Source organism: Diceros bicornis, chromosome 24 (assembly GCF_020826845.1).
Source record: "Diceros bicornis minor isolate mBicDic1 chromosome 24, mDicBic1.mat.cur, whole genome shotgun sequence".
Taxonomy (NCBI): Eukaryota; Metazoa; Chordata; class Mammalia; order Perissodactyla; family Rhinocerotidae; genus Diceros; species Diceros bicornis.
The window spans coordinates 9,662,098-9,674,252 of NC_080763.1; the positions used below are offsets into that span (position 1 = coordinate 9,662,098).

General features: G+C 35.5%; 1 protein-coding gene across 1 annotated transcript in view; it reads left to right on the forward strand.

The window, feature by feature from the left end:
* The window catches only part of LRRC9 (leucine rich repeat containing 9), a 122,779-nt gene that overhangs the window by 51,654 nt on the left and 58,970 nt on the right, over positions 1-12,155 (forward strand). Inside the window, exons 14-16 of the mRNA XM_058567041.1 lie at positions 1,640-1,762; positions 2,397-2,512; positions 7,180-7,392. Of these exons, the coding sequence (XP_058423024.1) occupies positions 1,640-1,762; positions 2,397-2,512; positions 7,180-7,392 (452 nt within the window). The remainder of the gene's footprint in view (positions 1-1,639; positions 1,763-2,396; positions 2,513-7,179; positions 7,393-12,155) is intronic.

Below are 12,155 nucleotides of genomic sequence, written 5' to 3' on the forward strand. Positions count from 1 at the left end.
TGTATGCAAGCTAGACACAGTTTCTCCTTTATGATGCTTACAAACATTAATAATCACACAAATAAATGTAAAATTACACTTATCATACGAGCTACAAAGATGAAGTATTAGTGCATAATACCAAGGAATATGTAATAAGGAGAACTGATCAGGTCAGGGAGAAAGGGACACCTATTCTTTGGTCTCAACTATCCAACCTACTGAAGATTGGGTAGTCAGAAATTTGGTTAACTTAATTCTATCAGAGTGATATTCTAGGTTCCAGACTATAGCTCTGCTAAAATGATTCATGCTGAACTAAACTATATGTGTTTTGCAGTCTTTCATTCAGCTAATAATAATTAGAAAATTAAGCAGATTATTGAATCTAGAAAGAACTCCTTATTTGAAAAAACCATTTGCTTCTTTTTTTCTCATTCTGCTCCATTCCCATCTTAAGAAATACTTCATAATGTTTTTCTAGATCCTCTGGAATATGCTTTCCAAAATAATTAGTTTCTCTCAATTTACATTTTATAACTTGTATATAGTTAAAAAAAAAAAAAGTCATCTGAATGTTTTATGCTTAGTGATTAGAAATTACCCTATGGGGGCCGGCCCCGTGGCTTAGCGGTTAAGTGCATGCGCTCCGATGCAGGCGGCCCGGGTTCGGATCCCGGGCGCGCACAGACGCACTGCTTCTCCGGCCATGCTGAGGCCGCATCCCACATACAGCAACTAGAAGAATGTGCAGCTATGACATACAACTATCTCCTGGGGCTTTGGGGGAAAAATAAATAAATAAAATAAAAAATAAAAAAAAGAAAAGAAATTACCCTATGGGGGGCCGGCCCCGTGGCTTAGCGGTTAAGTGCGCATGCTCCGGTACTGGCGGCCAGGGTTCGGATCCAGGCACGCACTGATGCACCACTTGTCTAGCCATGCTGAGGCGGCGTCCCACATACAGGAACTAGAAGGATGTGCAACTATGACATACAACTATCTACTGGGGCTTTGGGGAGAAAAGGGGGAAAAAAAAAACAAGGAGGGTTGGCAACAGATGTTAGCTCAGGGCTGGTCTTCCTCAGCAAAAAGAGGAGGATTGGCATGGATGTTAGCTCAGGGCTGATCTTCCTCAAAAAAAAAAAAAAAGGAAATTACCCTATAGGAGTCAGTGACTCCTAGAGATCCTTAGGATTGAGTGAATCCCAAAGTTCCTTAAGAATCTAAAGGAAAAAGAAATGTTCATCCATTCAGTAGACATGTATTGAATGCCTCTTATATCTAAGCTCTGTGCTAGGTGCTGATGATATGGAGATGAATTTTTACCCAGTTAATAACAACAAAAAGTTTCTTATTTTAAATTACGTAATGAAAAACATTGCTAACATACTATGTTCATTCCTTCTTCCTTTTCTGTAAAGCTTTGCTTAATATAATCACAGTAATCCTCCTTGATAACTGTTTCATTTATTCAACAAGTATTTATTGAGTTTGTATTTTGGATCAAGCATTTGTGCTATACAGTAGCAAACAAGAGGGCCTGGATCTCTGCCTTTACAGAACATACAGTTGAGTCTGCAGCCAATAAGGAAAGTGATATTGGAAAATTACTAAAATGAATTATTGTTAAAAATGATTTCTGTTTTTTCATATTTAGGCATCCTCCTCATTACAAAGGTTTTCCTTGGCCAGAGTGCTCAGGCTCATGAAGAGGACTCCATCAGTCGAGCTAACTATCCAGTGGTTAATTCAGTGTTCATTCCTCAAAAATATTTACTAAGTATGTCTGCCATGAAGAGGAATGTGCTTTCATTTTTCTGAATACGAAATGTTTGTATAATACAGATGCTTACAGTTTAACCTCTACCTACCAAAGTTTGTAAACTTTTCTACAAAATCTGTCTCTAGCTACTAATGAGCTTCTATTTTTCTATTCCCTACCTCAATGACATTTATACGTGTGTGTAGAGATATTTTATTTTGTAAAATTTTATTTTATATTTTACACACACACATATATATCTTATATATATTTACATATAATATGTATTTCAAAAGATAAAAACTCACCCAACTTTTAACAACAAAGCTTTTAGAGTAATATATTTGTCAAAGCTATATGGACACGCATTGACTAGAGAAGTGAAAAAGTATGAAAAGGAAAAGGATATGAATAAAATTAAACCCTACTAGTCTATGTGGTCAAAGAGTGACTATCAGTAAGTATTTATAGAATTAAGAAACTTTCTAGCGGGGTGGGAAGAAATAAGGAAAAAAACCCTCAATAACATAATAGTTGGAACTGACTGAGTTGGTTGTTTATTAATCTACATTGAAATGAAAAAAGTATATTATATTTCATTCTGAAGAGTGTTTATTTGCTTTGCTTGTTTTTGTCTTTGATTTTGCTCCAGATTCTATCATGGGACAGAGAAACTGTGATTGCTGCGTTCGGCAGTGCAAGTGGTTTGTCTTTGATCATGACCTTGTTTTGCCAGAATACATCGTTGAATTTGAGTACATCACAGTGGTATGAATGCATTTTTTAAACTGGAATTTCTTAAATGAGAATAGGACAGTAATTTGAAGTCTAATAATGTGATGTTAAGTTTATACTACACATATACATATATATTGGTTATTCTGTGAAGGACTTAATTTTCAAAACAAATCATTATGACACCTACATATTTTTATTGTGCAAATATATTACATGAGTAGTATATAGCTGCAGTCTCACTGGAAAAGATTCAAACTATACTGAAGAATATAGAATAAACATGAAAATCTGCTTTCATTTCAACCCCACCACCACTCCCTTTCATGAAGGCATCCACTGCTAACAGCTTTATGGGTTGCTTTCAATCCTTTTTCTATGCATTTACATATATAACAGCATATACCATTTTACATAGTTGAATCAAGTTCTAAGTATTGTGTGATTTTTTTGCTTTTAACAATATGTTTTGGACATATCTCCACTTCAGGACATATAGGTCTATACTTATTTCTTTTGGTGCCTGCATACTATTCAGTAATATTCTGATTTATTTGACTATTCCTCTGTTGATGAAACATATAGGTTGTTTCCAGTTTTCTTACTATTTAAAACAGTATTTCAGTGAACATTGTTATAGATGCATCTTTATATGCATATGGAAGTTTCTCTGCAGGATAAATTTGTAGAAGAAGTGGATAGTCAAAGGTATATGCATGTTAAATTTTGATTTTGCCAGTACTCTCCACAAAAGTCTGACCATTTTACAAATTTCCAACAGTATGTGACAGTGCTTGTTTCTTTGCATCCTTATGAACACAAGATATTATTAATCTTTGTTTTCCACTCTTATGGGCAAAAGAAGGATATTTTATTCTTTGATATGCTTATGGATTATTTACAGGTTTATAAATCACCTGCTATATCGTTTGACCATTTTCTATTGGGCTCTATCTTTTTCATATTGATTGGAAAAATCCTTATATGCATTCTGGATAGTAATCCTTTATAATGTGTGTGTGTATATATATATATATATATATGTATATATTTTTTGAAAATATTATCTGTCACTTGTCTTTTAATTTTCATTTGTAGCAAAACATTTATTTGTCATCTTAATTTGTAATTTAAAAGTTAATTTTTTTTCTTTTTTTTATTGAGGTAATATTGGTTTATAACATTATATAAATTTTGGGTGCACATCATTATATTTCAATTTCTGTGTAGATTACATCATGCTCAGCACCCAAAGACTAATTACAATCCATCACCATACACATGTGCCTAATTACCCCTTTCTCTGTCCTCCCTCCCATTTCCCCTCTGGTAACCACGAATCCAATCTCTGTCTCTATGTGTTTGTTTGTTGTTGTTTTTATCTTCTATTTATGAATGAGATCATATGGTATTTGACTTTCTTCCTCTGATTTGTTTTGCTTAGCATAATACCCTTAAGGTCCATCCATGTTGTCACAAATGGCCAGATTTAATCCTTTTTTTATGGCTGAATAGTATTCCACTGTGTATATATACCACGTCTTCTTTATCCATTCATCCCTTGATGGGCACCTAGGTTGCTTCCAAGTCTTGGCTATTGTGTATAATGCTACAGTGAACATAGGGGTGCATATATCTTTACACATTCGTGTTTTCATGTTCTTTGGATAAATGCCCAGTCCTTCTTTCGTGTTCCATTGATCTCTTTGTCCAATCTTGGACCTCTACCACATTGTTTTGTTATTACAACCTTGATGATATGTTTCGATATGTGATAGGAAAATTCCCTTCCCCATCCCCACTCATCTTTTAAAGCATTTTCTTGGCTATTCTTGAAAATTTTCTTTTCCAAATAAAATTTTAAATCAGCTTTTTAAATTCTACTTAAAAGTCCTATTAGGATTTGATTGAGATTGTATTGAATTGAAAACTTAACTTGGGTGCATGTATCTTTTTGAATTAGTAGTTTTTTCTTTGGGTAAATACCCAGAAGTGGAATTGCTGGATCATATGGTAGTTCTACTTTTAATTTTTGAGGAATCTCCATACTGTTTTCCACAGTGGCTGCACCAGTTTATTCCCACCAACAGTGCATGAGGGTTCTCTTTTCTCCACATCCTCACCAACAGTTGTTATTAGTTGTAATAACTTTGTATGGTGACAAATGGTTACTAGACTTACTGCGGTGATCATTTCGTAATGTATACAAATGTCAAATCACTACACCTGAAATTAACATAATATTATATGTCAACTATACTTCAATTAAAAAAACCTTAATTTGGGGTGAACTGAGTACTTTGCAGTGTTGGGCCTCTCATCCAAGAACATGATAAATTATTCCATTTATTCAAGTCCTCTCTTATAGTTTTTGTTATATAGGTATTAAACATTTCTTGTTAAGTATAGTTCTGGGCATTTATATTTTATATTGTTATTATGGATGGGATTGTATTGGTCAAGTGTGCTTTCAGCAAAAGACAGAAACCCAGACAAACAGTAAACAGAATAACTCAAATAACAGGAAGTCGAGAGGTGGGCAGTTCTGGCTGCTGTGACTGTTCCGTGATGTCAGCAAAGACCTAGCTCCATCATCCTTCTGCTCACCACTTCATGAGCTCTTTTGATCTGAAGATTCAGTTCTTTCTTCTCTTCCATTCTCATTAAGCCCTCTGGGACCTCTATAGTTAAACATTGGACATTCTGAATTGATCCTCCATGTCTTCTCATTTTTTTCTCTCGTATTTTACATCTCCATTTTTAAATTCTATGTTCCAGAAGATTTCCTCAATATTAGCTTCTACGTTGCTAATTTGATCTGCTGCCATGTCCATTTGGTTTCTCAGAGCGTTTACTGAATATTTTTTATTTCACTAATTGTTTTTATTTTGGCTTTGAAGTGTTCTTCACTATAGCAGCCTATTCACAGATGCTTTATTCTCCCAGATTTTAAAAAATTCTCTTATGGACCTTTTTGGTTTTTTCTAGAGCCATTTCTTTCTTTCTTTTTTTTTTTCCCTCTGTTATAACCAGCTTTATTGCTTAACATGGGTCACAAATGCCTTTGTGACATATCTTTGTGAAATAACATGACTTTGTGAAATATCATCATATATGCACTTAGGGCAATACTGTAAAAGGGTTCCATCTATTAGTTTCACAAATTATTAAAAAATCTTCTATCATTGCCTGTTCATTTTGTTCATTGCTTGTTCATTTTTTTTTATCTCTATGTATCTAATTTATTTTATTTTTTTGGTTTATTGTGGTAACATTGGTTTATAACATTGTATAAATTTCAGGTGTACATCATATACTTCTATTTCTGCATGGATTACATCATGTTCTCATGTTCACCACCCAAATACTAATTACAATCCATCACCACACACATGCACCTAATTATCCCTTTCACCTTCCTCCCTCCCCCCTTCCCCTCTGGTAACCACCAATCCAATCTCTGTCTCTATGTGTTTGTTTGTTGTTATTATCTACTACTTAATGAGTGAGATCATACGGTATTTGACCTTCTCCCTCTGACTTATTTCATTTTGCATAATACCCTCAATGTCCATCCATGTTGTCACAAATGGCTGGATTTCATCTTTTCTTATGGCTGAGTAGTATTCCATTGTGTATAAATACCACATCTTTATCCATTCTTCCCTTGATTGGCACTTAGGTTGCTTCCATGTCTTGGCTATTGTGAATAACGCTGCAATGAACACAGGGGTGCATGTATCTTTACGCATTGGTGTTTTCACGTTCTTTGGATAAATACCCAGCAGTAGAATAGCTGGATCGTATGGTAGTTCTGTCCTTAATTTTTTGAGGAATCTCCATACTGTTTTCCATAGTGGCCGCACCAGTTTGCACTCCCACCAGCAATGTATGAGAGTTCCCTTCTCTCCACATCCTCTCCAACACGTGTTGTTTCCTGTGTTGTTAATTATAGCCATTCTGACGGGCGTGAGGTGATATCTCATTGTAGTTTTGATTTGCATTTCCCTGATAATTAATGATTTTGAACATCTTTTCATGTGTCTGTTGGCCATCTGTATATCTTCTTTGGAGAAATGTCTGTCCAGCTCTTTTGCCCATTTTTTAATTGAGTTGTTAGTTTTTTTGTTTTTGAGATGCATGAGTTCTTTATATATTTTGGAGATTAACCCCTTATCTAGAGCCATTTCTGTTTGTTCATCTTGTTCTTGCTCATTCATCCACAATTATTACCATAATTATTTAATTACCTCATAATTACCTCAAGCATCCTCCTGATGTTTTATTTGTTCGCTCTGAATTTCAAGTTTCTCTGGGTCTGCTCTTCAAAGTGGGTATCTCCTGCATATGTTTTGGCTACAGGTTACATTACTGCTCCTATTTGTCTGTCAATTCAGTCCATTCTGATTTATGTCTCACAATTTCTAGTCTTTGGTTGGTGCCTTCTCCACTGTTATAAAATATTTATAAATTACCTTTTGCCAGTTTTAAGGAATTTTCAGCAGGAGGGGATGAACACACCCGTTCTTAGCCCACAATTTTAATCTACTCTCATAGATTTCCTAATGTGATTCTGATCATCATAGATATTACTATATAACTTTAGAAAAGTTAATTCACCTTGTTCTACAAAGCCAATTTCTTTTTCAAAATGATAAATACAGCAACAAATTTTTCAATATTTTTAATAAATTTTTTAGGTCAAGCCTCACTCTTTATTTTCTTCATTCAACAATGTTATTCTAGAAGAAAGCAAAAAAAATTCAGAAGGATCAGTATTTTCCCAGGATTTGAAATTTGATGATGAAGTTATAAAAATGGATCCCAGGATCAAGCCCAGATCAAAACTTATTAGTTTGGATGATAAAATGATACTTTCCCTTGCCAAGACTAGCATTTATAGTCATATTGTGGTGAGTATTATGAGGAATAACATTGGGGACAGGAAGCTTGAATTTGGAATCAAAATATATCATATGAAGTCTAAAGATCCTAAACCACCTATCTGATGATGCCAGGTGTCATGCTGTCAAAGTTGAAAGGCCTAGCCCTTTCCTTCTATGTGGACTAGATCAGTACTGGCTAGCAGTTATATAATATGAACGACATATGTAATTTAAAATTTTCTATTCGCCACATTAAAAAAAGTTTTTAAAAAATTAAAAGGTAAGATTTGTTTTAATAATATTTTAATCTAACATATCCAAAATATTATTTCAATATGCAAACAATATGAAGATTCATTAATCAGATAGTTTCATATTAACTCTTAAAATCTGGAGTATATTTTACACTTACAGCACATCTCAATTCAGACTAGCCACATTTCAAGTGCTCAATAGCCATGTTTGGCTAGTGGCTACCACACAGGACAGTGTAGGTCTGCAGGTAGCCTTCTAGTTTGCAAGGGATTTTATTCCTGCATAACAAGCTCTCTTTAAAATGATTAAGATGAAGATAGATAAGTTTCAAATCAGTTTCCAGGATTAATCAACACAGAATATGGGAGCTTTATCTTTACAAAATTAATCAATAGAATTTGAGTTACTTATTGAAGCGACTTACTTTACACTGAAGCAACTCTATTGAGATATAAAGCCTACCTCCACATCTTGACTTTCAGATCTGTCCATTTCAAATCTGCTACCATTCTATACAAACCACATTTATCTCTGACCTAGACTACTGCCATAGCCTTCTAACTGGGCTGCCTGCACGCTACCATTGTAACCTTGCACAACTCCAAGAAGTGCAGTTCACATTATATTCTGCTCATGAGCTCTTTGGATGCCATTCCCTATATAACTGAATATAGCTCAATACAACGTAGGGGGGGCCTCCTAGAACTCTGCAGCCAAGGTCTGTCCTGCTTCCACTTTGAGACCCCAGCTCATTCTTCATGTTGAAGCTAGAGTAATCTTTTCAAAGTGCAAATATCATCATGTCACCCCTTACCACTCCTATTTGAAATCCTCAAATGATTTTCTGCTGTTTTAAAAATAAAACCAAAGTCCTTAATATGGCTGTAACGTTTTGCATGGCCTGGTACCTTGCCTACCTTTCCAGACTCTTCTCGTGTTATCTTCCCTTTAGCTCTCTGTACTCAGCCTCCTTTATGTTTCTTAAATGTGTCTTGCTTGCAGCCAACACAGAGCCTCTGCACTTGCTAGTTCTTCTGCATGGAATGTTCTCCCCTGCCCCTTTTCTCCTAGTTAACTCCCACACATCTTTTTAGATCTATACTTAAGCATAAAAGCCTTCTCTTACCTCTGAGTCTAGGTCCACTTCCTTTGTTATATGTTCTGTGTTCTTCCTAGACTGTAAATTCCATAGGGGCAGAGGCTATGGCTATTCTTAGCCGTGTATATCCCCAGCACCAGGGCAACAACATAAAATTGTGCAGTGTGCATTGCACAAGAGGGCCACATCTAAGGGGCACCTTTTAAATCATAGAGTAATATATTTACTACAACAGTTTTCTGACAACTCTGGGTAAAGTTTCTTGTACTAACACAGTCAGTATATTGTGACAATTTTCTAAAAGCTGGGAATAAAAGTGCCTTGAGGAAAGGATACCTTTTTCTAATTTATTCATAAACACTGTATGCTCTAGCATCAGCTCTGCCATTACCTAGCAGAATACGTGGCACACGTTAGGTACTCATTAGCTACTTGTTTAGAAAAAGAATGTCTTTAAAAACAGGTTCTTGCAGAGAAAGTGGGTTGTTTGCTTGAATCTGCTGAAGTACTAGGCAAACTGATATTTGATTGATTGATAAATTGATAAGAGTACTTGAGAAGACAAGCTATTCTTACATGACACTATCTTTCTATGTGTGCACTAAAAGCTGAGATACAGACAAAAATTCAGAAATGGTTTTTTTTATCTTGAAAGTCAATTACATTTCTCCATTGTGACATTTCTAGATCCATTGTTTAAGATGACAATTTTTTCTCAAGTGATTGTGTAAAAGAGAAAGAGAATGCAAAAATATTTTTAAAAATAATAAGTGAGGTCAATAGTTTTAAGTCTGCTTATGAAAATAAAGAGAAAATATCTTTTTCAAGAAGTTTATGGGATTGCTGTGGTGAAAACTGTATCATCACCATTCACCAAATCTTCAAATCCAGGAGATAAGAGATAAGGAGGAGATTATCTTTACCTGAGCCACTTATTATTAGAGAGGAAGGAAAACTTCATAACATGATAGCAACATCACCATCTTTATCCTAAATGTGCGGGAGAGTGATAACAGGAGCAATCTTCCAGCTGCCAGTACTGCGAAATTATTGTTTCCACACTATAATGTCAAGATGTAATATTTGAATAATAAATTTTTGGTAATAAAGCTTTAGTAATAAGGGTTTAAAAAAAGAATGTGTTCTGATTGGATTGAGCTTCCACAACATGTATTTCTATAGGCTTACAGCGATTAAATAAAAGTAAAAACACCAGCACCACAGGCAGGTCTTTATCATGATTATCTTTGGTTTGTAAGATAAAAAACAGATGAGACTAAGACTTCACAAAACTTTGGCCTATGTGTGACCTCCACTTGACTGCATTAATTTGATCAACACCCATAACAAGAACGCAGGGGCTTTTTCACCTTCAATTTGCCTCTACTGCTTAAAAGCCAGCACACTTTCTAGGAATTCTAGTGAGAATACTAGATATTACAGCAAGAATATTGAGACCACAGCCTTCGCTCTCCTTCCTTTGTGCCATTACTGTAAGAGAGATTCAGGGTACATACCTCTTATTTTCAGTCTTCTCCACTAGATTGAATTTTATGAGGACATCTATAAAAATAAATACATAGAAAGAAAAACCCCAGAGTATGTAGTATATAATTTTATAGTCTCTTATTACATAATTAAAAACAAAATTAGAATCGTCATTTATAAGTCTGGCTTTAGCATTGATTTATTCACTTAGCATTTACTGAGAACTTGCTATGTTTTAAGCAATGAGGTAAGTATTGGGGTTCAAAATGAATAAATTATCTTCCCCGCCTCAAAGATATCAGTTTAGTGGAGGAGACAGATATATAAACAAATATAGGAAGGTTGGAGTTGCTAGCAGAGCTCCATAGACAGAGGTGAGTTGAGCGGACTTTTTGAAGGATATGAGAAATTTAGTTGTTTACATCTTCTAGGCAGAGAAAATACTCCATCTTTAGGCACATGGTTTTGAAAGATCGTCTATTTTCAGGAAACACTGAGAAATGTGTGACTAGAACAAAGGATTTGTGATGGTAGAAGGTAGAGGGGTAGGTTGGACTAGAAGGAGGATACATGAGGCTGAGGCCGGAAGAAGGAGGTTGTAGCCACATTAGGATGGATTTTAGAAAGCAAATTTAAAAGTTTAGATTCTTTTCTTTAAGGAACAGACTGTTTTTAAAGACCTAACTTTGGCAGTTTGTGGATGGATTTAACTGAAGTCAGACTAGTGGTATGGAAATCCAGTAGAAACTATTGCAGTAGACCACAGGACAAATAATAGTCTGAACTAAGGCACTGGTAGTACTGACAGAATGGAGTGGCTGGTTGGAGAAACATTTCTAGAATCGAATGTATATGGAAAAGAGGGAAAGGAGGCGATCAACAATGTCTGTTAGATAGTCAAACTCTTAACTAGGATTAGAAATATAGGCTGCCAAGCAGATATATAGGGAAGATGATGAATTCGGTTGTGGACATGTTAAGTGTAAGGTATCTATTAGAATCTATCATGGATGATACCTATGTGTGACCTGTAGTATAAACTAGTCTGCATAAATTGTCCCTTCTTAATAATTTTAGCTAAGTTTTGACAGCTATTAGAAATTTAGTTGTTTCTGCCTGCCAGGAATTTAGTTATATCCACAATATAATAGGCTATAAGATGGTGGGGGTGAGTGAAGAGGGTTGGGAGGTAGACACCTGATTTTATCATAATACCGATTTGTTTTGAATACTGTGGTCAATTGAATTAATATATTTTCTTGTGCTACTGTTTATTTTGTAGACTATGCATAAATACAGTCTTCACTTGATTCATAATGGTGTAGTTTAAAGGCAGAAAAATATGTAGACATCAGGGTCTCCCCTAAATATAAAAGTGTAATAACATTTACTTTTATATAGCCCATAACAAAATAGACAGGGAAAGTCTGGGCCAAATTCTGATATAGAAATTGTCTTAGACGCCCTCCTTCTTTGATGCTCTGTCCTCCTACTTCAACACCCTCAGCCTTTCTTCCTTAGTCCAGTGCCCTCATACGGTTTCCTGCAATCAAGGTGTACCCTTGCCATCCTCTCTCGTGAGGTATCCTAGCCGATACCCAAAATATTTAGGTCCTACATTGTTCCCTGGCTAGCCTGAGAAATAGATCTGCCCTAATAATAGTATACTTAACTATTTTCTAAAAAGAATTTCGGGGCCAGCCCCGTGGCATAGTGGTTAAGTGGGTATGCTCCACTGCTGGCGGCCCGGGTTCAGATCCCGGGCACGCACCACTTGTCAGGCCATGCTGTGGCGGCATCCCACATCAAGTGGAGGAAGATGGGCATGGATGTTAGCTCAGGGCCAGTCTTCCTCAGCAAAAAGAGGAAGATTGGCATGGATGTTAGCTCAGGGCTGATCTTCCTCACAAAAAAAAAAAAAAAGAAAAACAAAGAATTTCATGTCAAT